Genomic DNA, 27,387 nt, shown 5'->3' on the forward strand with positions numbered 1-27,387 from the left:
TTTTAATTGGTAAATTCTTTTCTCACTAAAACCGACGCCTCTGCAGACTGAGCCCCTTTGTACTTATTCCTAAAGAGCAGAGGAATTGCATTCACGCCTCCCCCACGACTTCTCCAAATGCAGCTGTTAAGCTCCTTCTTCTCAGGGTAAGAGCTGTACCCAGCTCTCAGCCTCCCCAGCAGGGAATGCTGTGGGCCTAAAGCCAGTTGTGGTGATACTCTCTCTGTAGGACGCAGATGCCTGGCTACAGCCAGAACACAAGCTGGGTTCACAAACCATCGCGGGCTCCTACTGTAACGACAAGCTATTCTAACAGGTATAGAGTGGCTTTGAATGAGGACTTTGGAACTAATAAATCTTTGTCCCCTTATAAAAAAGCCCTGATACTTTCAGATCTAACGCACAGATATTATGCATGTTTCGATTTTATATTCTGCAGAAAGTATCAGAGTTCAGAGTTAAATGGCTACCCATGAAGGAACTGATTTATAGGATAAAAGACAGACATTATTCTCTGCAGCTTCCATGCAGAATGTAAAACTAGCTAAAGTAATTGCTAGTGTATTGCTGAAGTAATCGGTGCCAGGGAGCTGATTTTACCGCAATCCATTAATCAGGAAATTGTAAAACATAGGTTGTTAAAGCTGTATTCACACTTTACACTTGTCACTTTCAAAAGAGGTTTCCTGCAACTTTTGTTTAACTCAGCAGTCACGAATGCAGTCTTATTTTCTACATCCTTCCAATCTTTTCAACTAAACACATTCAAGGAGACTTCAAACAAAGCTCACCGAGTTACAAAGACAAACCACTTCTGACTTCTGCTATGCTGTCTGCAGGGAATTTAATTGCAGGAATGATAGATTGCATCCTCAGACACCATAAATGGATGCTGAAGATTTTAAGAATGGTACCTTTTTCCTGGGGGGATGGGTAGCCAGATGTATTGAAAAGAAAATGTGTACGTAAAATTATACTTTTTAAAAATATATGCAAATCAGAAAAACATTATTTTACTTTTAATTAGATCTTTTTGGAAAGAGTCCAATACTGTAGGAACTTGGCTAACATATTTTTGGCATGCTACAGGACAAGATGATTCAGCAATCAAGCTGGTCATTCAGTTTCCAACTCTAAAGATTGAGGTAAGTCTTGTGCACATCCCAGGTTTTGGACTTGGCTTCTGGGTTTATTACAATGAAAATAAGAGCTTATATGAGCACTTTTCAAGAGCTAACCCCACCTTTTGCTCTATTAGAAAAGCCACTGAGACTTGCTAAACCAGGAAGAGAATGTGCCAGTTTGATACCAAGTAGTCTCTGAGAGGCAGGCTGGCCACATGGCTTCTGGCACACTTCTGAAATGGGGTATATGGTTGATGATGGTATAGGGGCTAGGGTGACACGGTCACAGTGCATAGGCGACTGGGAGAAGAGAAAGCCCTGGAGAACTGCTGGAGTCAGCTCTTGTAGGAAGCAGTGTGGGCAGAGTAACTTGCTCCCCTGCTGCTGCAGCTGTTAGCTGACTTTCCAGCCCTGTCTGCCTGCAGAGACCCATGCAACTTGCTGCTGCTGCTTCCCCCTCCGGGCCTCAGAAGTAGAGGTTAATATTAAACAGGTTGCTGGGTGAAATGGGAGCGGCTGGGTACAAAGTCATCACCATGGCAAATTCCTACTGCCTGCTGGGAGCTGGGCCCCGGGGCCACCTTGCATTTTAATCTGTGAGTGATTCCTACCAGGAGCTAGTTTGTTACCAGCTCCTCTGAAACATTTTCTCTCTCAGGGGTGTCCCTACTGAAGGCACTAGGGAAATGAGAAGCTCCATATTAATTTTGTCATACTGGCATGCCTGCCTTGAGACAGTATTTCCCCCTGTACCTGATTTCTAAGAATCTGCAGCAGTTCTGTGAGCTGGAACTTGCTTATTGGTGTCTGCTGTGAAGCTTGTTTCTAGGCTGCCAGTATCCAGAAGATGTACCAGGGACATGCTGAACATATGGAACACTTTTAGCCTTTTCTTCATTTTACTTTTGTGTGAACTGTGGTGCCTAGAGCTGGTTGTCCTGCCAGGGCTGATACGTAAGCCAACAATCCAACCAACACAAAGGCCTGACAAAGTCACTTTTTCACTGGTCCTTAAAGGCATTCATCCTTGCACTTTTGCCACCTGATTTTTATGACCATACCAATGGCTCCAAAACAATCTTCCAGGTGACCTTAATGGCTTGATGATAAAGTTTTTGTTGTTGTTTGTTTGTTTTCCAAACAGGAAGTGTTTTTTTTCCTCTAGCTGCTTGTAACAGAATGTAAGATTGAACATAAAAACCTGGTGCAGTTTTTGAACGTATGTTTCAGTGTTGAACATTGTATGAAAAGTGCTCTGAGATGGAATCAGGTGCAGATAATAACTTTCTGCATATGAAGGAAGTTGGGGGTGTTGATTGACTGGCTGAATATGAGCCAGTAATGTACCCAGGTGGCCAAGAAAGCCGAGGGCATCCTGGCTTGTATAAGAAATAATGTGGCCAGCAGGACTAGGGAAGTGATTGTCCACCTGTGCTTGGCACTGCTGAGGCTGCACCTCAGGTACTGTGTTCAGTTTTGGGCCCCGCACTACAAGAAGGTCACTGAGGTGCTGGAGCGAGTCCAGAGGAGAGCAAAGAGCATCTAAGGGAACTGAGGTAGTTCCGTATGGAGAAAAGAAGGCTGAGGGGAGACCTTACTGCTCTCTACAATTACCTGAAAGGAGGCTGGAGTGGGAGTTGTTCTCTTCTCCCAAGTAACAAGCAACAGGATGACAGGAAATGGTCTCAGGTTGTGCCAGGGGAGGCTTAGACTTCTTCACTGAAAGGGTAATTAAATGCAGGAATGGGCTGCCCAGGGAGCTGGCTGAATCACCATCCCTGGAGGTGTTCAACATATAGATGTGGTGCTTACAAGTATGGCTTAGCACTGGACTCTGTAGATTTAGGTTAATGTTTGGACTTGATGATCTTAAATGTCTTTTCCAACCCAAATGATTCCATGACTCTGCAAACATAAGCTCTTTAAAGAGGTCTTTCTTATTCTTGTGGCTCAGTTTTCCATTGAACATCCTGGTGTTCTCAAAACAGGGAGTTGTTGAACTGAATTTATGACCTCCCTGGCATTGATCGCTGTGCTGTGTCTCAGGAGGGAGGCAGCTTCTGCTTTCCACTAGCAATGCTGCATAGAGAACTCGGATCAAGGTCTTCATCTGATGTGAGCTCCTCATCTTGGGTGAAGATTGGTCTTATACAACTGACCATGTTTGTTCCCAAGAACTAAATGTTTCTGTGCCTGGACCTCTGTCCCCGAAATGTTGTGAAATTCAGCTTTTGGCAATCCTTTTTTTCTCATGCATACCTTTACCTTGGTCTGTTAAAATCTCAGTACTTCACCTTTTTTTACCTTACAGTTTTGTTTGCCCAGGTCTTGTCTCTGCATACTCCAGAAGATGCCAGCAAGTGCATTCACATTACCTCATTCCTCAAGTCATTCAAGGGCACTTAAGTCTTGGTTTTAAGGCAACCTAAAAACAGATTTGTCCTACCGTCTACATTCAGAACAAAGGGTTAATCACAGCATTTTCTGAAGGGACCGATGGCTTAAGATATGTTTGATTTTTAAATATATTTTCAAACAGATATTCAAAATATCAATAACATTGCACTGGTAGACTTCTCCCTTCACTTTCTCCATGTGCCTGCTTGTCATTCTGCCTTCTGGGCCACATCTAGTACGTGGCATAAAGCTCTGGGTGGCAGGAAGAGGAGGACACTGTGCAGACGAGGCATGTAGCAGTTTAGCAGCCAGGATGCTGGAAAGGCTGAGGGAGCTGGGTCTCCTTAGCTTGGATGAGACTGAGGGGCGACCTCATCGATGCTTACAAATATGTAAAGGGTGAGTGTCAGGAGGATGGAGCCAGGCTTTTTTCAGTGATGTCTAGTGATAGGACAAGGGGCAACGGGTGCAAACTGGAGCACAGGGGGTTCCATGTGAATATCAGGAAGAACTTCTTTACTGTGAGAGTGACAGAGCACTGGAACAGGCTGCCCAGAGAGGCTGTGGAGTCTCCTTCACTGGAGACATTCAAAACCCGCCTGGACACGTTCCTGTGTGATGTGCTCTGGGTGACCCTGCTCTGGCAGGGGGGTTGGACTGGATGATCTTTCGAGGTCCCTTCCAACCCCTCGGATTCTGTGATTTTTACCGTGGCAAAAAGACGTTTCTCACCCCAAATTAGCACCTCTCAGCTCTCTGGCGGCCTCGTGCCCGTTTTAGGCCCGGGCTTTCCAAGAGCCACGAGCTCCTTTTCTCTCCCCTCCCCTCCCTCCTCTCCCTCCCCTCCGCCGCCGGCGCCAGGCTCCCGCTGCGCCTCCTCCCCTCCCTTTCCCGCCGCTGACCAAGCCGGCCCGGGCTGGCAGCTGGGCGCCTGGGAGGGCCGCCCCCGCTCGGGGGAGCTCCCCGCGGCCGGGCTGCCGGGCGGCCACCCTTCCCCGGCCCCCGCCGGGCTCCGCAGCCGCCATCGCAGGCACCCAGGCCGCGCGGGGACAACGGCAGCGCCGCGAGCCGGTAACGGCAGCGCCGCGAGCCGGTGACGCCCCCTCCCCCCCTCCGCCAATCGGAGCCGCCTCTCGGCGGGGGGGGCGGTGCCCCCGCCCCTGTCGCCCCGCCCCCCCAGCCCCCGCCGCTCCCGCCGCCCCGCCCGGCTGCGCCCCGCGCCCCCGGCCGGAAGGATGTGCTCCCGGAAGTTCCGGTCCTGCCGCTGCCTGGGATAAACAGAGATGGCGGAGGCGGTGGCTCTGGGAACAACGGCGGGCGCCGCGGCCGCCGCCGCCACCGCCACCCTGGGGACACCCGCTGCAGCAGCCGCGGGAGCCGCGGCCTTCGACTTCGCGGTGGTGCCGCCGCCCGTCGTGGGGCCGGGAGGAGGCGGCTGGACCAAGCAGGTCACTTGCAGGTACGCGCTGCCCGCCGCTGGGGGCGTGGGGCGGGGGGAGGGCGGCCCTGCCCGGCCCGGCCCGGCCCGGCCCTGCCCCCACCGCGGCCCTCCCCTCCCCCCCCGGTCACGTCCGCGCGGCGCGGCCGCAGCGCCCCCTTCCCCCGCACCGCCCCGGGGAGGCCTGCGGCAAATGGCGCAGCGGGCCGCGCCCTGCGGCGGGACCGGCGGGACCGGGCCGCGGCGGCCCGGCCAGGCCTGGGGGGGCTTGTAGTGCGGCCGCCCGGTGCCGGAAGTACCGGCTGGCGCCGAGCGCGCTCAGGGCCGGGCCCGCCGGGGGAGCCGGGCCCGCCAGCGGGGGCCGTGCGGCCTACGACCTTCCTCCTGCCCCTGCCCGGGAGGAGGGTGTTCCCTGCGGCTCCGCTGCGCGCAGGGCGTGTGGCAGCCAGCCCCCCGCCGCCCTGGGGAGGTGGGCAGCGTTGCTGGCTCCTTGTGAGGTGCCCGGGGTCACGTTTCGTGGGGTGCAGATACGCCCGCAGGGATGGGTGTGAAGGAGGCTGTCGGATAAAAGTGCTGTAACCCCCTTCCAGAAAATGCGAGAAAGCAGGAACTGCAGACTGCTTTCGAGTCCTTGTCCCTTTGAATAGAAACAATACAATGGAAACTAAGTAGTGATCCATCCAGCAAGAATTCTTTTTTAAATCAGGGAATGGGCATAAGTCACGATAGGCTGCAAAATTTAAGGAATGCTGTGACTTTGTTAATATTCTGTATGCTGCGTCATTTTCTGTTTGTATCTTCCTCTAAACTGTATTTCTGAGAAATCTTTTATATGGGATTATGCAAATCATACTGCAGGTCGTAAAGCATGCCAGGTGGGCTATTTTTAAACTTACACTGCTGGCCTGTACGCAGGCTGAAAGGAGTATAAACCCGTTTTTGTGAATACAGAAGTACATTAGCTTATGTTAAAGTAAGTGGTAAGCCAAATTTGGCATCAGGAAGCATCTCCTGATTATTTTTTTAATCGATTATTTTAAATTTTTATTTTAATAAAATTGTAAATTGCATTTAACCCAAATATGTTTCTTTGCAAATACATTACAAGTCACTTGGAAGCAAAAAGGAACGTGCCTTGGGCGGAAAGGAGGAGACTTTAGATCTTGATCTGGTGTCTATATCTTTTCTGCATTTTTTTCCCATTTGTGCCGATTGCAGCTTCAAATAGCAGTATTAAGAATAGCTGCTTGACTTTCCCAGGGAGCATGCTTGCTGTGTCTCTCTTGTGCTGTTAAATATGCCGTGCAGTATTTAAAGCATTCCTGGTAACCCTTGGTCACTGTTTATTTTGGTTAATGCACACTATTAAGGTGACCATTTGAGAAGCACTGTTTCCCAGCTCTTTCTGAGCACTTCTGCACACAAAAAATGTTGCCTGTGAATAACTGGGTTAGTATTTGACAGTTAAACCTAGGCCAGGGATGAGGAAATGCCCAGGAATGATGCTTAGCTCAGCTTTTAAGTGAGCTGCAAAGGTACAGGTTAGTGCTTCTGTATAGATTGCCTCATTTTTTCTTCAGATTGAAAAGCCCAATTAGGTGAAGTTGATCGGTGGGAGGTACATATACATATCTTTTCTCAGGTGACAAATGCAGTCAGTAAATTTATTGAAGACAGTAACTGCTGGAGTACAGAAGCAGTCAAGTTCATCAGTGCCATGCACTGCAGTGGGTCTGTTCAATGTATCGTGCAGTTAGTCTGTCTAATGAATATATTTACAAGCACTCGGGACTAGTGGGAAGTTAAAGCTACTCTTTTGTAATGGTTAATGTGCTTTAATGTGAGCTTAAGCAAAAATGAGATCTCAGCTTTGGATCTAATGAACCTCCCCATTGTTTGTTCTTTATGACTAATCCTCCCAGCTACTTCATTGCTTGCTTGCTTATTTCCTTGTTTATTTTTAGTGGGCCTTTCAAGTTGTAGATAAACAAGCTTTCTGCGGACTTTAAAGTGAAATTAACAATTTTGACTTGAGCTTCTGGGAATGTGTGATAAGAATTTTGTTTTTCTAAATTTGGTTTCAATAGGTTGTATTAATATTCAAGAAAAACTGTTTCTTACTATAAAATCTTATTTTACCTTTGTAAAAGAGCTTGAGGATTTAACTGTGAAATGGAGAGGCTGAATTTTGAAAAGCAGATTTTTAATATTGTAGGTAGGGCAGTTTTTGTTTTGAGTAGCACTGCACAATTCTATTTTTTTTTTATAGGCTTTATTGACTTGAATCATTATATGGCTTACAGTAAATGCTTCCTGAAAAACTTATGGGGGATAGTAGTCCTTGCACTTCATGGCTGGTGAAGGAATATTGCTGTTTTATCAGAACTGTAAGTTTTAGAATTGGCAGAATAAGTTCTTGCTGCTCCTTTGAATACCTGATGTGATAAATTGGTTGGCTAATGAGTTTATTATGCCAGTGTGGTATCTCTAGGATGGATTATTGATACCTTGGAGTTCGAGACACAATGACTAAGATGAAGGACTTTGATTTCTCATCAACGTCTAGTTTTGCAGATGTTATCCTTCTTTTCTTGCAGTTCAAGTTTAGAACCCATAGGGCAAAATGTGGGAATTCATCATGTTCATTAAGATATGATGAAAAGTGATTTTCTTACATTGGTTTTGTGGTGTTTGATAATTTATAATATTTTAATCCAAAATAAAGTGCAGGGGAGTTAAGCTATAACTGCTTTTTTGATATTCTGATCCTTTTGTTATTGCTGTCATTGAAATAAGAAAATGGTGGTCATTACCAGGCTTCTCTGTCCTTCTGGTTTCAGATGGATACATGGTTTCATTGAGCAGTGGTATAGCCAAGATTTTTTTTCCGAAGACTTGACACTGATACTTGTGTTTTCTAGATGTCATGCAATAATAGTTAAGGTCACCAAGCTGACCTAAGTAGATTACATTTCACTTGTTTGTTTAACAGCTGAACATAAATAAAACCCTTGGTAAGTACTTGATGTATTTTGAGGATTGTGTACATGTTTGTATCTTTGCTGCTCTTTCTGAAAACTCGGATCAGGTGTTTATCTGTCTTCTAGTTTGAAGAATTTGAATTGGTAAAGTGTGTCTCCTTAGTTCAGTGCAACACTAGTGGTAAGATGTGGAGCACAAACCTTTAACAGCCTACTTGTATTGCCGTTTTCTTAGCTCTGTTCTGGATCCCCACTAGTTTTGTGCTGAAGGAGGTTATGGAGGACAAGGGAAAATGAAATAAATGCTCTTTTTCTGTTTTATGTGAGGTTGCTAACTCATGTAGAATTTCACCAGCCACTCACAGGGCTGAATGTCCATGTGCTGTGCTAGAACAGCATGCCTGGCCTCTTCTCCACTAACCTGTGTCCTGGGAGTTCTTAGTCTCTGTTTGGCATCTGAAGAATGTAATTAATGCAGTTGGCTGTTATCTTGAGGTTCCCTGTCTGCCAGTCATGGCAACGTTTCAATTTTTTAGGGAGTTTGTTTCCAGATGTGACATTCTAATTCAGCAAAACTGCTAATTTGATAAACAAAATGGAGTTACCTGAAAGCAGAATTAAGTGGACCTGAAGTGAAAATTGAACTACACCTGAATAAGCAAATTCTGCATGCTTCAAAAGCTATGGAAAGAAATATTGCATGTTGATTTCACTAATAGGATTACAGAGGTAAAGACTTAATATATAGAAGGAAGCATCTGAAGGAAGCTGATACATGTTCAGGATTTTAGACTGCAGTTCTGTGCATTTGACACTGCCTTGTCTGATAAAGGCATTGCAAATCGTTTTTCTCCAACTTACGGCAAGTAATAGAAATAATATTCTAGCAGTAGAAAACAAAATCTTCTGTAGATTATTGTACTTTAAAGCATCATGGAAATCAAGACCATTGAAACCTGGATAAAATTGAAAAAATTCAAGTATTCTAGTGAATTAATTGTACAACTTGTAACAGCTGACCTCTTGACAGTGGTTGGGCTTCCAGGGAGTTGAAGGCATGATTAGCTTTATGGCCTTGGACAAGTGTTTTCTCTGTAAACATTTCCAAAAAATGCTCCCTGGACCTTGTCTACAACTTGAGGCTTCAGGGAGTGCAAAGCCTGATTTCTGTTACCTCTTTTTAAGTACCCTGTGAAAGTGAGCATATGCTATTTTGATCAAGGCATCCATAATTAGACATGAGTTGAAAAGTTTTCCAGTGATAAAATCCCAGTGCAAGCAGTTATTATGTCTGGATGTTTTTTCTCTGTTGGTTTTACTCGCATTTTGTACAGTCATGTAATGAACCAAATGGGGGAGATGATCTGGGCTTTGACCCCAGGGTTTTGTGGTCTGGTTATCCATGCAACCTCACCAAATTATGCTAGTATGTCTGAATATGAAAGACAGACAGCACTGCTGCCAGAATAAGAGCTTTTTAGATTACAGCATCACAGACACCCAGAGAAAATCCAGTTACATACTTGTCTTGATCTAGTTTTACTTTTTCAGATGCAATTATAGGTGTTCTCTGAGTACTTGACAGAACTCAAATTTCAGATATTCTTCTATGTGTCACTGAGTGGAGCAGGTAACTCATGTATTTTTGAGTTTTAAGGATCCTATTTTCCTGCAGAGGCTTGTATTGCTCTTGTGTAGAGTTAAAAGTTTAAAATAATGCACTCTGGTTTTGACATGACCAGAGCATATTTTTAGCCAAATGCCGCAATTTCATATGTAAAAAGTTAAATTATTTGTGACCTTAAAGTAAAAAAATCTCTCCTTTTCGTAAGGGAAGAGGGTGAAAAGGGGGAGAAGGAGGAAGTTGGTGTAATCCCTAAAGAAGTACACTTTTTATCTCCTCCCACCCCAGCCTTCTCTTTCAAATGATGTTGAGTTTGCTGCGTGGGATTGCAGACCTTTAAAAGTGATGTGTGAATTAAATTGAGCTTATGAGTGTTTCAGACTTGGTTTTTTTTGTAGGATTTTTTTTTTCCCTTTATAGCCTACCATCTTGATATAATGAATTGTGACTACTTGCAGAATTATACAGAATCTGTATTTGCAGAGGACTTTCTAATGTAAGCTGGGGAAGAAGGACAGGGATTTGGAGCTCTGTGTCCCCTAACAAGTTGTGGAAAGGCCTGGTTTTGAGGCTTACGTATTTAGGATGTTACGTTGACTTTTAACAGAAGTCCTTGTTTCAGGCTGGTGCCTTTCTCTTAGTCACTTGTTTCAGCTGTAATGGTGTCTCAACACTGTATTGGCTTAAGCAGCAGTGTGGCTGTTCTGTGGGGCTGAGTAGGGATCTGATCTAGATTTAAAATAACCATGGGGGCAGCAAAAGGAATGTCAAGTTACATCTGAAGCCATTTACTGATGTGAGTCAGCAGGTGGCTATGACATTGCATGCCCCAACGCATGGGGGAAGCAATGCTGTGTTGAAATAAGCAAAGGGTGGAGATAACAGTTGTGGAAGAACAAACATTTAACAACCTGAATAATTTTTTACCCTATTGGTGTGACTCCCATTTATTTAAAGCAAGCCAGAAAATCCAGTTGTGTTCTAGTTCCACAGGTTCGTGGGTTGTTGGCTTTTTAAACTTTGAGGTGGGTTGGTTTGTGGGTGGGTTGTAGTGTTGGGTTGGGGTGTGTGTGAGTGGTAGGTTTTTTGGTGTGTGGTTTGGTTTTGTTTTTTTTTGTTCACAGTGAAGAATGCTGGCTATAGAGTGTTGGGGGATTGTTTTCTTTTTGCAGCACTGTTCCTGGTGGGTGCTGGCATAGCTGTTTGTGCAGCCATCTGGCAAACCTGACTAGGATACTCATTTCTGAGGAGAATATCCTGCAGATTCTCATCTTGGACTTAAAGCACTTTTTTTTATGTAGGACCACATTTCTTGCCTGGTTACTATGTGCCTGCGGTGTACAGACAGGTGATTGTTTTGAGTGTGAATTGCATCCTGGTGGCAAGCATCAGCTCCTGGTTTATAAACCCATTATAGTTGTTTTTTTTCCTTAGTGCCTTCAATACACTACTATTTTTTTTTTTCACAAGGAGGTTTATCAGCCCTCTTAAGACTCACCTCAGGTTTTAATATATCCCTAGTACTGGATTACAGATGGAGCTCTATTTATGTAATTTAGTGAATTGTTCACTTTGATTTATCTGACTTATTATTAAGAATATAGTAGACTGAAGTACCTATGCAGAATTTAATGCAATTCAACAGCTTTGCACCTTTTAAGTTTAGGAATATCAACTTGAATGTGCTGTTGTGCAAAGAGCTATCCTAATCTTAGTTTTGTCTGCTGAAAGGGGACAGCTGTGTGGCTGTCCAGTCAGCTGGTTGGAGGACCTGGTTCTGCTAGTCTGTAGGTGTAGTAATACCAACACAAAGTCGTGGGGATGTGCAATGAGAGGAGGAAAATAGGCTACCCCTTTCAGCAGCAAGATGGGCTTAGAAAAGGGTATAATCTGCTTCTTAGTCTTCCCTTAAGCAGTGTTTTGTATGAGACCTAAACCTTAACAAACTTTCTTGTTTACCAGGTCTTGGTATTTCCAGTGAGTTCAGAGTTTGCAGCTTACTTAGTATCTGAGGATCAGTGCTTCTGTCTCTAAACTGAAGTGTTGGTAAACATCTTGATGGGTTCAGTTCTTACATAGGTTTGGGGTTTTTTAGGGTGTTTTGTTCTTTTTTCTTAGCTAATACTTCTATGTGGATTGGGAAATATGTACTTAGACTTCTGTTTTCAGTTGTTGTTTTGATATTAATGTATTCAATCTGAGTAGTTATAGTGCCACGACTTTAAATATAATTTTGTTTCTTCTAGGTTAAAAATCCAAACAAATTAAAAACTACTCCAGTTTTCTTAAACCTGAAATCGAGGAAGCTTAATTAAACTTGCCTTACTCAACATGCTAAAATTTAGTAAACTGTCCTTAAAAGCTTTTAAACTGCACAATTATTTCAAGACAGTATCGAAGCAGGGTGTTTCTACCAATTATTTGTCTCCTGTGGCAAAAACAATTGTGTATGTAATTATCCATCACAAACATCTTGGAAAGGAAATTACTTTTGATTGAATTATTTACAAATTCAGAATATACTTAAGTCCTTGGTTCTTGGATTCAGTAGTGGGCTTCTCTAAATACCACCATCCTGGAGACATGAAAAAAATGTGCAGATGTGGTACTTAGGGACATGGTGGACTTGGTCGTCCTAGGTTAAGGGTTGGACTTGATGATCTTAATTGTTTTGGTTGGAAGAGACCTTTCTATGAGTCTGAGGTTTCTGCTGGGGTCAGAACATAGGAGCTACAAGTAAAACTTTGTCCACATCTACTTTGTCCAAGGCTCTTTCCCCTCTGTGTCAGTGCTCAGGGTAAGGTTTTGCTTTGCAGGTTTTTTTCAGGCTTTTGGTAAGCCTAAGTCCCTCAATGTGCAGTGCAATTTGCTGGAATAGCTGAGGCATGGTCCCATTAGTGGTGTTCTGAATTCAGCAGTACCTTGATTTATAGAGTAACTTATAATCAGAATACTTTGTTTACAGCTTCAGGCCTTCTCCTTAACTCAGTAATCTTCTGTTTTACAGATATTTCATGCATGGAGTCTGCAAGGAAGGAGAGAACTGTCGCTACTCCCATGACCTCTCCACTAGTCAGTCTGCCATGGTGTGCAGGTATTATCAGCGAGGATGCTGTGCTTACGGAGATCTTTGCAGGTAAAGAAATAACATTTCTTTACATCTCTCCCTGAGGAGAGAGTTCATAGAGAGGTAATAAATCTTAAAAATGTTTTTGACTTTCATTGTAACTTTAGCTGTTTATAAAAATAGCTTCTTTTCACTAACTGTCTTCTCTTGCTAAATACTGTAGTGTTTGCTTTGCCATGCAAATAAATAAGCAAAGGCAAGGTGACAAGAGAACTAAAGTACTAGTTTTCATGGCGTGGGTTTTATTATTAACGTGAGTAGATGAATTAATTGAAATCTGAGACTGCATTCAGACTAGCTGAACTGGTGGAACTGAGTTACATTTGGTAAGTGATTGTAAAAGCCTGAACAGGTAAATTTATTTTTTTATTCAGTTTTGTTTCTCTACAGGAATTGTTGCTCTCGGTACTTGGACTGCCATTTGGGAAAAGTAACTGGAGTGTAGTTGTGTAGATTCTACAATGTTGCCTGTACAACATGGGCCTATGTTATGAAAACAGTATGACTTATACTCCTGAAATTATTAAAAAGGAAGAAAAAGAAGTCTGAAGAAAGGAGACAGATACTTTCCTAGTGTAGCAGAGCTTTACAAGAGCTTAGGAGCATTTCCATCATCTTAAGTTGACTGTATTAAAGCATGTATCAGGAGTTTTTTTTATATTCTATCTTGTTGTGCCTCTCATGCATGATTAAATAGTTGCATAATGACTTCATAAGGTAGGTCATAATTAAAGTTTAATATATGGTTACTATGTGTAAAAAAGATACAAAAAATTAGCCTCTTCCATCTGCTTTTTCGATAATGCAGATCAGCAGTCTCCAAACTTTTTATATCATACCCCACAAGTAAAAAAAATTTTTAGCACCTGATTTTAGCAAACTGATTGTTTGAAAGACTTTTAAACAAGTTGAAGAATCTACTTCCAAGTTTAAGTGTACAAGATACGAGAGTTTTTTTCAGCACTTGACAGCTTGCATCATTTTTGGCAACAAAATTGCATAATGGTGGAAGTGTTTCAGAGCAGCTGTTTTCAGAAGTCTCCATACTACTTGATTCTTTCAAAAAACAGTTACTTGTTCTTAAAGCATCTTTACCTTGAAGGAACAGATTGAGTGAGATTACTCTTTTGAAAATACTTTCTAAGTAGCATACTATTGTCAGCAACTTGTCATCACAGAAATGTTCAGCCAATTTGAAGCATTTGTCATTTAGAGAAAGGAAAATGCAAAGCTTATCTTTGACAACTTTTAACTCTTCACCACGAGATATTCAGCAAATATGAGTGTGGTACAGAAGATACGGTTGCTCTTCCATCTCATCACGAAGTGTTGTAAGGATTTGACTATTTAAAGATGTTTTAAAAATTAACCATGTTGGTGATACTCTGTAGCACTTAGCCTGTTTCTGGCTCCATCTTTGCTACAATATGTTGCCTATGAACCATGCAGTGAAGGAACTTCTGTTGCTGTGCTACCTCTGTAATCTTACCTTGGATTAATTTTTTTGTATTCTACTCAAACCGGCAGCTTAAGTGGTTACACTTGCACAGTTTTTTCATAAAACATTGTTTGTCTTGAAGAAGTTGTACTGTTGATAATACCTCTCTGCAGTATGTCTTTTCTGTAGTAGCTCACAAAAAGTAGTTCTTTCTGTATTTCTTTATTGAAACAGAATCTAGCAGATGTCATAGGCTGGGACATGTTAATTATCTGTACTTTCATCCAGCTGTACAGCAAACTGCATAAACACACTGCACAACTTGTTCTAATACTTGTTTCTTCAAATCTTCAGCCGTGTTTTCTATGCGTTTCACAGAAGTGTATGCTGACAAAGGAATGTGTTTTACTTTGTTGCCATATGGTTTGCCCTGTGTTATTTCAGTCACTTTTACCACAGCAGGAAGAACAAGTGGTCCAGTGGTATATGGCTTTTTTTTTTCTTTCACTGTTACAACATATATTGCGAAGTCTTGTAGAGTACTGGATTGAGGATCACATGACTTGAAATATCTGAAAAAAAAACTGTAGAGGTTTGTCTTCATTTTCTGAATGTTTAGATTTTAAATGTCTTGCTAATTGTGATGGTTTCATACTACCATGAGCTGATATCTCAATGCACAATATACACTGAGAGCAAGGTTTGTTATTAATAGTAGTGGGTGTAAATCTATGTTTGAAGTAGTCTTCTTGGTAATCTCAATTTATTTATTCCTGCCAAGTTCTTGTCCATTCTTATGAGCTTGGCATCGTCTTTATCTTGTAATGAACAGCTCATAGTAGGGGTAGAAGTGTTAGATCTAACATTTTCTTATTTTGCTTCTGCTCACATTATCAGTGTTGTTTCCTGTCCTCTGTTTGTTTGCAGGAATCTTTTTAAGCCACTTGTTTGGTTTCTGTCAGAGTTAGTTTAGGTAAAACAAGATAATGTAATCTGTTGATCCATTTAATTGGGCACGAGCAAATGGCAATGTGTTGAAATATGCTGAATGTGAAGGAACAAGTGGGGGGTGCCACTGGCAACCCCACTGCATAGTGGAACACATGCTCCTCCTCCAGGACACCTTGTGCATACCATATGTGGGACCCTCTGACGTATGTACTGAGTGAGGACATTGCTGTCAATCTGTATGTTAAATATTAGTAAAACTTGATTTCTTATATTTTAGGGTAGAAATGACAAGAAGTTCTAGTATTTTCTTTCTACCCCCCAGCGGGTTTCCTTGTTCACCCTACAGGGTGCATGCATATCACTTTGGAGGCTGCTGATGTAGAGGTCTGCAGGCTTGACTTTAAAAATTGTTCTTCACAGCTTCCTTATGATTAAAAAGCTGACATTCAGCTGGAAGCATCTCTTTAATATTCAAGAACTGTGACACTTTATTGTTTTCAATCTGATAGAAGGTAAATGAATCATAGTTGCTTAAAAGTTTAGTATCACCAAAAATTCCCTCCTTTTGTCTTTGAAATTAGTAAGCAAATTTCTAAGACTTCAAAGACACACCTGTAATTTTTTTTCTGCTCTAGTCTACTAGTTGCTGAAAGACAGATTTTTGAGCGAAATGGTGTGTTCTTGTTATTGAGTGGTAGGGATCAAAGTGTTCTGAGCATCATTTTCCACAGCAAGTTCAGAGGAGCATTAGAAATAGCTACAAAAATACAGTATAAAATCTGAATGAGGCAAGATGCTCAGATACAGAATTAGAATAATCCCTGTTGCTGTGGATTTCTGGAGCTGTACTGAAGGCAGAACTAGATTAGGTCAGGTTGCCCAAGGTCAGTCCAGTCAAGTTTTGATTATCTGCAAGGATGAAGATTGTGCAACCTCTCTGGGCACACGTTCCAGTGTTTGACTACTCTTAAAATTATTTTTTTCTTTATATCTAATAGTAACTTCCCATTTTGGACTTGTGTTTGCTGGCTGCCAACCTGTTGCTGCACCTTTGAGAAGACTCTGGTTGCATCTTGCCTGTGGCTTCCCACAAGATACCAGTATCTGGCCATAGTCTTATATTTTAAAGCTAAATGAAGTAATTGATCTCATTCAGTAATACTGCATATGCATAATAGTTACATGACCGGTTTTGAGCGTAATTAAAGTTCATTCTGTGTAAGTTAAGTAAGAATTGTCCATGCTACTCTATTTCATCCAAAATCATGGGTACCATCTGCTTCCTTAAGTAGTGCTGACAGCTGACACCAAGTGGAAGTGAGTCTCTATAAAGGGTCATTGGTGGCTTTCTCTTCCAGGCCATTTTTAGATTCTCCTCTGAGTAATGTTTACATCTTAATCAGTTTATTTTCAGTACTTTGGGCTGTTTTATGGAGCTATTTTTTTTATGAAGAGTTGACATTGTGTTTTAACTTTTAGATATGAACATACCAAGCCACTGAAAGAGGAAGAAGTGACTGATGTGAATCCAGATGCAAAGATTTATCCCTCAATGTCCTCAGACTTCGCATCACTCCCTGAAACAGTTGAAGAAATTATTGCTGAGATAGAAGATGAAAATATAGATCTGGCAGCTGCAGGAGTAGGTGCTGAAGACTGGGTGAATGCTGTAGAGTTTGTCCCTGGGCAGCCATACTGTGGACGTGGTAAGCTGATCATGGGATAACAGTAAATTTCTGTCATGGATCAACAGCTTATATGTAGTGCATTTATTTTAATTCTTTTGGTTTTCTGAAGTACAGCTATTCATATTTTTTAATCACTTAATACAAACTGCCCTAAACTTATGCTTTAATTTGCTGACGTGAACACTCAGACCGTTCCACATCTGTTAGTACTGCTGTCCTGATGTTCTGAAACCAGGCGTACTTAAAGACAGTCTCTGCACAACTGGCTTCTTGTTACGGCTCTGAATGACTTGGAGAATCTCCTTCTTTGAAATTTAATTTGCATATGTGATGCAAGAAGGAAATACTGATGATGCAATTAATATCACTACTCTGGAAAGCTGATCTGCTGCTTTTGTTTTTTTGGGTGGGTAGGTTGGCTTGTTTTGGGGTTGTTTTTTTTTTTTTTGAGATCTTTTAAAGATTTTTTCAGTGGAGGTGCAGATTACCATAGAATTAATTGAAGTCTAATGCTTGCTTTTGTGAATCCTGTGGTGATTTGGAATAGAGGCTGAAAGTCATTTATTCTAGTTACCTTTCTGAGACTTCACTTTCTAATGCTGTGACAGCTCATGTTGACAGTGAGATTGAAGAAGCTCATCATGTGGGACCAGACTATATGAGTAGCATGTTTTTCATCTTCTTTCTGTGTAGCAAGTACAAAGACTTAAAATGTAAGTGAAAAGTAGGCTGAACATGTTTACTATAGCATAACTTTTAATATTTGGCTCTCTAAAACTTCACTTTTATGGCCACAAGTAATTATTATTTAGGTCCAAAATGGACACCTGATGTCCAGAAGAGTCTGAAGTTTTCATACAGTGCTCAGATTGCACTTCTTTGTCTCCACAGCACTACTCAGATTCTTATATCTGAAAAAAGAAATACCTTCTTAAAGTTACAGAGTGCTGCTGGAGCCTGCTTTGATCTGATTTGAGGGAGGACAAAGGAGGAAAGGAATGATCAAGCAACATGAACATTTTGATAGTGTTACTGAGAAGTTTGATTATGGAATTGTTTGGTGTATCTGTGACTTGGGTATAGTCCAAAGGAGTGAAAACTTTTCTTCTGACTGTTAATAGGTCATCTTATTGTCATAAAAGATACAGCTGCCATATTCATTGAGACAAAGGATCCCTCTTATTATCTTGCCATTAAAAGATTTAAAATATAGATTGGAAGGGACATCTAGATTTCATGTAGATTATTTTCTGCTCAAAGCAGAGACAGCGATGTTGGGTTGCCAGGGGCTTTGTTTGTTTGAATCTCTATTCTCAGGGATGTTCAAAACACCTTAACAACTGCTGGGCAACCTTTGCAATGTTTGACTTCTTTCTTTCATGAGGAAAAAAACTTTCCTAGTATGTAATTGGATTTTTTTTCCCTGCCTCAGCTTGCTTTCTGTCTCTTGTCCTGAGCACCTCTGAGAAGAGTCTGGCTCGGCGGTTTGTTGTTTCCCTTTTCCTTTCCATTGAGTAGTTGAAGATGGAAAGATCGCTTAAGCTGAACAAGTCCAGTTTCTCTGTCTCTTGTGGGCTTCAGAGGCCTTAATGGCTGGGTGACCTTCCACTGGAATCAATTTCTAGATTGAACAGCCAGAGATCTTTTAAATACACGTACTTCTTATAGCAGAGCTGCTACTTTCTCCTAGATTTCTGAAGTATAGGAGTGTTTCATTATACCATTAACTCAGTTTTCCTGAAGCAGTTTTTCTAGGGGGTAGGGCTTATTTTTAATGGAGACTTGTGGCTGCCACAGATTAAGTTAAATAACATTCTCTTCTCTGAATCTTTGTTCCAAATTCTGTTTTGTATCCTTTGAAATTTGATGTATTTTAATGTGCAAACATATTTGGCCGTTTCTGTTGTGAACAGTGCTATGTGATGCTAATTCCCATGGTGACTTCTTAAGAGCTGTGTTCTAAAAAATTTGCTTTTCTGAAGTTGCTGTCTTTGTCAAGGATGGAAATTAAGAACCTTGCTGTAGGGATAAGGAAAATGTGTGCAGTGTGTTCCATAGCTTACAGATTATTCTTGTCAAGTGCCTACAGAAACGTACAGGTACGTGGAAAGTTGAAAATGGAACCTCTTTCTCAAGATTAGTTAGAAGTCTGCATTTCAGTTCTATTACAAATGCTGAAGATTCAGCTTTGGCATTCTAACCTTGTCTAGCTTGGGTTAGAATGCTTGTCTTTTACAATGAGGCAAGACATTGCTAATGCACATGATTCTCTGGTCTGGGACCAAACCTGATAGCTTGAAGAGGACCTCAAGGCCTAATAGAGAAATTACTGATAGTTCTTCAGATACTTGTTTCATGTGTAGACGCACCACATTTCTGCGTTTGTTCTGCTGCTACTGCTGCTAGATTTTCTGAAGTAATTGGAAAGTATAAAGGCAGAAATACAGCAAACACTCTCAATTGGGTGGCTGTTTCCTCCTGCTACAAGGTGAACCTGTTTGATTCTACAAAGCAGGTGGTGTTTGAATCGAAGGTAGTGAAGTATGAATTTAACCCTGACTGTGAAATGGGCAATGGGAAGATAGGGCTTGAGTCCACCTACTGGAGAGTGGTGGTTTTGAAAAGAGCAGAGAGAATTGCTGGGACTGAATGTTACTCTGTGAGGTATGTTGGATTCAGAACTACTCAACCAGTGGAGTCTTGTGTGTCTTGAGTGTCCAGTTTTGCTGTCAAAGAAGTGCAACTGTAGCAAATGCAGTGCAGTAGGTACAGGTGATATGTATGCAGGGCTTTAGGTTATTGAAGCGGAGATATTCAGAAGTGGAAATGCTAATTTAATTTTTATTTCATAGAAGTACCCCTCTGGCTGAGGTGCTGGGACAGCACAGAAGACTGGGACTGGAAAGCTAATGTCACTGGCAGCATATTTTGTCCTCTGCCACCTTCTTATACTGTAGAAGTACCCAGAGTCATTATTAAAGGCTGACATTCATAGATCTATATCTTGTTGTCTAAATATGTGGTCACTAAGAACTGATTGTACTTCTTTGTGCGAGAATGGTATTGTGGACTGGGATGCAATTTAGTAGCTGTACTGTGCTTGTTGAATTAAGATGATGTTGGTTATTTAAAGTAACAACTCTATGCCTTTTTTGGTGCCAAGATGTAAAGCTCTATCTACTCTCTCCTGCTCTGTACCAGCAAAGTAAATAAACGGGTTTCTAAGTCAGTCTCTGGAGGGGTAAGACTTCAAAGCCTTTATTCTCAACCTCAGCTAGTATATTTGGGATTTTTTAACACATACAATCTTTAGAAGAAAGTTTTGACAAAAGATACCCTTAAAGGAGTGCAGGTGATTCTGGAAAATTTTTCTGTTCATCTTCAAATGTGCCTTGTCATTCAAAGGTCTGCATTTTCCAGGGATGTAGGTTTGTCTTAAGCAAAGATCATCTGGCTAACCCTGTTAAAAGAAATTCTGTATCACTCAATTCCTTTGAAACTCAGCTGCATTTGTCTATAATAGGCTTCTGCGCATCCATACTATGATCTCCTAAATTCTCCTTCCTCGGTAAGAAGGATGTCCTGTGAAACAACTAGATAAAAAATGTGTAACAACATGAACTAGAAAAAATACTGGCAAAAATTACAGTTGAGGGGATAGAAATGCTTGGTAGTTGTGACTTTTGTTGCTTCTTTTGGAAGTGGAGACTGGATTTCAAATGCAGGGAGGGTGTGGATTTCAGTTGATAAGTACAAATTTTCATGTTATGTTCAGCTACTTGGAAGACTACATAAGCCTACTAATAGGTGGTTACTTGTTACTTTTATTGGTGCCAGTTCATTAGAACTCATGGGGTAGAGGCAGGTAACAAACTTTTTTGTTTGGGAATCTCTTACTGAAAAATTAGCAGGTTGACATTTTGCTTGTTGCTCTGTCACGCACTTGCTTTTGAAAGGTATGTTTCTAGCAAAGAGACTGATCTAAGATCAGTATGAGTGACCTGTAAAGTCAAAGATGGTTCAAGAAGCAGACTTGAGCTTCTTTTGAGAGGTAATATTTTCCCATGCTAATCTTCAGTATTTGCTTATCCCTCAAAACTCTGAGCTACTGAGGATCTGCTTTTTCTTTATACCTCCCAAAGCTGATATGTTGTGCTTCTTGTATCTCTTTGCTCCATGGGGATGAAAATTGTGCAAGCATGCTGCCTCTGATCTTTTTTTGGAGAAGGAGTCTGTCCTTTACCTTTATGGATCCCAGTATGCCTTTTATAGTTTTTGCTTACTTCTCCAAATGCAGTGCTCAAACAGCTTATAAAAGTTACACTTGCTTATAGCTTATTGCTCAGAATGGCTTCTGGTTATGTAAAGAAGTCCTCTTGTTCTTCATTGTGTTTATTCTGAATAAAGTAAATTGTTCTCCTGCATTTATTGTATCTTCAGTTTCAAACTGATGCGTTTTGTCTGGTAACTTCGTTTATCATTCTACTTATGTTGTTATCTCAAAAGCTGTTTGGCTTGTGGTTGCACAGGCAAGCGTGTGCTCTGAGTTGCAGCGAGAAGTGTTATGAATCATCAGTGGTCTAAATGGGGAGGAGAAATTACACTTATCAGTTCAATTTAGAATTAATTAAGGGAATTTACTTAGGATTTTGCAAAAACTGATGCCTAGCTTAAAATGCAGTGAAAATGCCCTCAGCTTCAGTTTTTTAAAGCTAGGTGTGTGTCAAGACAGATTGTTGAGGATAGGCTTTTTGGCAAATATCTAGAATCAAGTTGTTCTGGTGAGGGTGCGGACACAGCTTTTTGTATCATTCCTAGAGATGCGTGGGAGTCTAGAAGTGAAAGTCTGTTCAGGCTGAACAAAAACATGCTGATAGGGAATTGCTGGTGTGGTGTTTCCATACTAGTGTTTGGTAATACTGGATGCACCTTCATTGCTTCAGCTGTGTCATTTCTGGGGAAAAGCCTGGTAACTTTAGCTGGTAAGAGGTTGATTCTCAAAGCACTTAAGCTGCTGAGGAACAGTGAGATTTTTCTAGTGCAGACTTAGCCTGTAAATGGATCTGCATCTGACTGCTGAAACCTTGATTGCTTTAGTCTTGCCTGGCTGGAAGACGAAGAAATTGGTCGTGCGTTCTTGAGTGGGAAAATAACTGTTAGTTTGGATTGAGGCTGTGTAAAATGTGAACTGAAATGAACCTCAGTTGTTTTTATTACTCTCTTTGGATAACTTGAGCAGGATTACCCAAAGATTGCTTTGCATTAAAACAGTGTATTCTCACTCTGGGTGCTCTAAAGCTGAATGTATTGCTTAGTGTCCTTAATTTTGTTCCCAGCTGCTCCTTCCTGTGCTGAAGCACCCTTGCAGGAAATGGTGATTGAGGAAGAATATGAAAAGGAGGAAGTAGATGTGGAGATAAAGAAGGAGCTGTGCCCCTATGCTGCAGTAGGAGAATGTCGTTATGGGGAAAACTGCGTGTATATCCATGGGGATGTGTGTGATATGTGTGGACTGCAGGTCTTGCATCCAATTGATGCTGCACAGAGATCTCAGCACATCAAGGTAAGCAAACAACTATCTGGTGTTAAACAGCTTTAAGTTATTGCTTCCTAAGTCCCCACAGTCACTTGTCACTAATTCCCTTTCATTTGAAGGTGCATGCAGGTCAGACAGTGAATGAAATTCCTGTTGTAAACTGGACTGTTTCCTGTCAGGGCCATACTCAAAAGCAGCTGGACTTCCCTGTCTGTGCTGGGACAGCAGTCTGCTTAAGGATCCAAAAGCTTTGTTCTTCATCTAGTAAAACTGGGTGGTCTTCTGGATTGCCTTTCTCCCCTTTAAAAGCAATGTCTGAAAAAAGGAATTTGGATTCTGTATTGATTATTCCCTGCTATCTGAGCAATTATTTTTTGAGGATGAAGGTTTTCCAGCTTAATCACACTCTGCTCATTTTGTAAAACAGCAGAGTAAAACTGAGCTTAAAAACCTGCTTTAGAGTTCACCAGGTGACCAGTTGTCTCTGTAGTAGTTTTATTTGTCTCTCCTTTTCAGTCTTGCATTGAAGCTCACGAGAAGGACATGGAGCTTTCATTTGCCGTCCAGCGTAGTAAAGACATGGTGTGCGGGATATGCATGGAGGTGGTGTATGAGAAAGCTAATCCTAGCGAGCGCCGCTTTGGGATCCTCTCCAACTGCAGCCACACTTACTGTCTCAAGTGCATCCGCAAGTGGAGGAGTGCTAAACAGTTTGAGAGCAAGATTATAAAGTGAGGCGCTTTCCCATTTCAGTTGTGCTTTGTTATTATGGAAGAACTTAGTAACTTGTGACAACTTGCAGCAGACTTCCAGATGCAGACTGTGCAGAGGCTGCATTTAATGCATACTAACTTCAGTTCAGAAGTGAAATAATTGTTAGGGATAAGAAGTTACACTCTGATTTGGTTAATATGGATTAAATTTGCAACACTCACTGAATAGTAGAAAATAACTTTCATTTATTTAGTACCATGTTGTCCAATAGTTACTGTTTATATCTTGGACACCCAGCCAGAAATCTGGAAACAGATTAACCAGTTCAGAATGTATGCTTGTTAGTTCGTTACCACCTTAGTTCATTAATCAGTTGACAAAACATTTCTCCATTTAAAGGCTGTTCTAAAAAACAAAGCTCCAATCAAATAAGTACAGAAATCAAACCAAAATAAATGTACTTAATTCTAAAGAAAAGGAGTCTGTGTGAAGTGTTTTTTCTGAGACAAGCTGACCAGCTGCCGTTGCCATTGAGCTCTTGAAGAGGAGAGTTTAGATTATCCTCATGTGTAAGAGAATCTAGATTGAAAAAGTCCACATGGCAAGTGTGTGGGTACAATACGTGTTTAAGGATGACTATATGCCTTCACTTGTTGTATAGGAGAGAGAGCGCCCTGTAATGTGGAATTTTGCAGCACAGTCTCTTCATTCCCCAGGTCCTGCCCAGAATGTCGGATCACATCTAACTTTGTCATTCCAAGTGAGTACTGGGTGGAGGAGAAGGAAGAGAAGCAGAAACTCATTCAGAAATACAAGGAGGCAATGAGGTATGAGCACTGTAGCCATTTGTCAAGTTGGGAGAGCAGTGGTAAAGGCATACCTGGAGAAGAAGGGTGTTGCTGTAAAGCCCTCTCACACCTCCTTTCCACCTTCATGCATGAAGTGTGTCCTTGCCTGTCTGCCCACAGCTGCATGCAGCCACATCACACAGCTATTCTTATGTTCCCTGACCTCAGTCTTTCCCTTCTGTACACAGCCCATGGGTGGCGTAGCCATAAGGGAGTATGATCTTGTGCGCTGTGAGCCAGTAGTGTCCCTGTGCATGCACTGACCCCCACATGTTGTGTAATACTGTATTTCTGCGTCTAGGGCCTATACTGACAAAATACCTTCAGCTCCGAACAATACCTGAGATCCTTTTGGGCTACGGGTAAATGCAATTCTGAAGTCTGGTTGGGGTCTGCTGTGAGTAAGGGTTGCAGTATTTTCCTTTCCAGCAACAAGCCGTGCAGGTATTTTGATGAAGGCCGTGGGAGCTGTCCGTTTGGAGGGAACTGTTTTTACAAACATGCGTATCCTGATGGCCGCCGAGAGGAGCCACAGAGACCCAAAGTGGGAACATCAAGTAGATACCGGGTCAGTGCTGATGTTTGTTGTCCTTTGCTGTACAGAGGGAGCGCAAGAGAGGAGTGTGTTAAACCAGCTACCTTGAGGAGAGGATGGGGAAATGTCAACGTTTTTATAACTTCTGTTAGACGTCTGGTGGATTTGAAGGAGGTGGTGGTCTAAAGTTTTGAGAATGCTGGAGGCCAAGATGGAAAGGGTGAATTTTGAAAATTTATCTAGTATGCCAACGTGCTGAAGTAAAAACGTTGGGCAGCATTAATAGAGGTGTGTAAGGGTAAATTCTGCTGGGGGTCAGTATTTCCCTGAATGAGAAAACATGGTTTCTGGCCTGTCAGAAAGTACTCTAAGGGCTGAACCTTGTCAGCCTCTGGAAAGACTCCTGTCTTGAACTGCTTGGTCACCTGGGGAAATATTTGTGTTCCACTTGTAGGCCCAGCGGAGGAATCGGTTCTGGGAGTTCATTGAGGAGCGAGAGAACGGTGATCCGTTCGAGACCGACGAGGATGAGGTGGTGACCTTTGAGCTTGGTGAGATGTTGCTTATGCTGTTGGCAGCAGGAGGTGATGATGAGCTAACGGATTCCGAGGATGAGTGGGACTTGTTTCATGATGAGCTGGAAGATTATTATGACTTGGATCTATAGCACCTGTCAGTGGAGTGTGGACTGTCGTCTTGGCTTCAGGCAGTAGCTATTACCTGTGGTGTTGTGGCAGTGCCTGTGTTTCTCCTAGGCAGGCCGATCAATTCCAGGTGCTGTTGTAATAACTTTTACCCAGGGTCTGTCTCTTCCCATCCCTTCCCACCCCAGGAGTGTTGTTTTTTCCTCTGTTAAAACAAATAACATGAAATAAATCTTTAAAATGTTAGTTTTTGTAAAAATGAATTTAACTGTCAAACAGTTAGCTTAGGTTTGTTGCTTCATCTGTGTACCCAACAGAGTTCACCCAGTTCCAGGGTTAAAGTGTTTACAGGACCTCCACACTCATTTTGAAGAGCCCAGATACAAAAATGAGCAGTGGCCATGCAGTGGGGATGTAAATTGGCTGATGGCCTTTTTTCTGTCTTTGTACCAATATTTCTGATTTCAGGCCGGATACAAATACTCTCTTTCTGGCATCAGCTCTGTTCCAGCCCCCTCATGTACACATCTTCATTTGTGACTTTGGTCTCTTGTTTACTTGCACATTACTATTACTACTGTGTAACCAGAACCAGGTGTGAACGTTCTGGGTTTTTACTGTGTTAGCATGAAAGGAAAACGTCTTTGTGAAAGGAGAACTCTCTATATGTATATACAGATAAATGTAGAGTTGGACCTCAAGGATGGGGAGACTCTGTATAAGTTAAAAATAACAAAACCATCTTTCCATCCCCTCTTGGTGCATGAAGTCTAGCCTCTGATTGGACATGAAACTGGTTTAGTGGTCTCAGCTCAGTCCGTGGCAGTGATCTTAACTATTGCTTAACTTAATAGATGGCACCCCCTAATACGCCAGCTCTCTTTGATGTGTATGATCAGGGTTGTCCAGGAGCAGAAATCCGGTTACCCAAGGTGGGGTCAGAGGAACACCAGAGAGGCCCCTTCAGCTTTATCGCTCTGTAAGTTTTAGAACTTGATGTAACCACTTAAGCCGTGAGCTTCCCTAGGAGATTGCTGTGCCTCTCAGCATCTGAGTTGGGCAGGTTGCCTGGTAAAGCTGTTCAGCTTATGTGAGTTACTGCTTACAAAGGCAGTCATGCAGTTTCTGGTCATAATTTGCATTTGGAAATTACTTTGCCACCAAAGCCCTAGCACAGGAATTTTAACCTTGCATTACATTATTGCTGTTTTTTATTGACTCGTGGATGCCCCGTGATCTGTTCTCCTGCTGCTCTTGTCCCCTAGACTGCCTCTCCTTTCACTTTTAAATGGAATGAGAAATTGTTCTGAGGTCTATAACGTATTGTTTTGCAGCTGCCTTTTGTAAGAAGCACTTTTCCCAAATAAAAAAAAAATCAAAAAAATGAAACAAGAAGTTTGCTGGTTCTTTTAAGTTTGAAGCTTCTGTGTTTCAGCTTGATTATTTGTGTGTGTGTTTCTGTAAATATAAGGGTGTTTGTGACACTTATTCTTAACTCCTGCAGAGTTGTGTTGCGTGAATACGGAATTTTATCTCGGTTATAACCTTTTCAGCAAAGAGCCTGTAACACATTCTGAACAGGCAGCTGAGACAATTTGATTGTTGAAGGAGTATATGGGGCCATTAGTGGGAAGTTACATGACCTGCTTTCTCAGAAGTTCTGCATGATGGTATAAATTGTATTTGACCTGAACAGAGTAAATTGCAGGACATGTTGTATTGATCATTGTGTTGTAATGCTTTTTGGACAGCAAGTCCAGGCATTGCTAGAGGCTATTTCCTGAGAATCCACGTGCTTCCTTAAGCCTATGTGTGTTCAGAAAGAAGCTTTCTTTTGCAGAAATGCATAAAGTTGAAAGTAAAGCACTAGAAACATACTGAGATGCTGAGGGGCTTTAAGAAGAGTTTAGCTTTCTAAACAGTTAAGTCTAAAACCATCTTTGGGTTTTTTCCCAGAGGCAAGTGGCAGAGTGAGAAAATGATTTGAATGTAATTTGCGGAAATTACACTTAGAGAGGGAGAAACAGCAAAAATGGAAGGCTTTGAATTAGAAATCAGCCTTTCCTCCTCCCCTACATAGTGAACCATAGTTAACACCCTATTGGAAAGCTGCATTCAAACAGGAGTTTAACCAAGATATGTTCTGGTAAGATGCAGAAAGGTAGTCAACATACCAACCAGAGCACATGGCTTAGCTTTCCTGCAGAAGGGGCCAGAAAGAGCATGCTTTACTGCTTGTGTGGGTGTTTTGGTGGAGGCTGCTCAGTAGCTGCAAGGGAACTGGTGTAGTCAAGTGCATCACAACAGATAGTGTCTGCTGATCTCCTGCTTTGAAGCGTGCT

The 27,387-nt window shown here is 41.9% G+C and overlaps 1 protein-coding gene across 2 annotated transcripts; it reads left to right on the plus strand.

The window, feature by feature from the left end:
- Positions 1-4,762: 4,762 nt before the first annotated feature.
- MKRN1 (makorin ring finger protein 1) lies at positions 4,763-25,291 on the plus strand. 2 transcript variants are annotated; one of them, XM_051640715.1, is made up of 8 exons: positions 4,763-4,980; positions 12,572-12,700; positions 16,560-16,786; positions 22,105-22,331; positions 22,821-23,035; positions 23,735-23,845; positions 24,296-24,434; positions 24,856-25,291. In XM_051640715.1, exons 1-8 carry the CDS (start codon positions 4,805-4,807, stop codon positions 25,066-25,068), a joined length of 1,437 nt encoding a protein of 478 aa, XP_051496675.1. In that variant the 5' UTR covers positions 4,763-4,804; the 3' UTR covers positions 25,069-25,291. The 2 variants fall into 2 exon arrangements, with proteins under 2 accessions (XP_051496675.1, XP_051496685.1); XM_051640725.1 differs by lacking the exon at positions 4,763-4,980 and adding an exon at positions 10,433-10,557.
- Positions 25,292-27,387: the final 2,096 nt, after the last annotated feature.

Source organism: Apus apus, chromosome 1 (genome assembly GCF_020740795.1).
Source record: "Apus apus isolate bApuApu2 chromosome 1, bApuApu2.pri.cur, whole genome shotgun sequence".
NCBI lineage: Eukaryota > Metazoa > Chordata > Aves > Apodiformes > Apodidae > Apus > Apus apus.

Bases quoted from the DNA above. Each gene is read 5' to 3' on its own strand.
- MKRN1 (XM_051640715.1), top strand. From the start codon at position 4,805: ATGGCGGAGGCGGTGGCTCTGGGAACAACGGCGGGCGCCGCGGCCGCC. The intron at 23,846-24,295 runs GTATGAGCACTG...TTTCCTTTCCAG, and splicing joins AAATACAAGGAGGCAATGAG to CAACAAGCCGTGCAGGTATT. The intron at 24,435-24,855 runs GTCAGTGCTGAT...TTCCACTTGTAG, and splicing joins GAACATCAAGTAGATACCGG to GCCCAGCGGAGGAATCGGTT.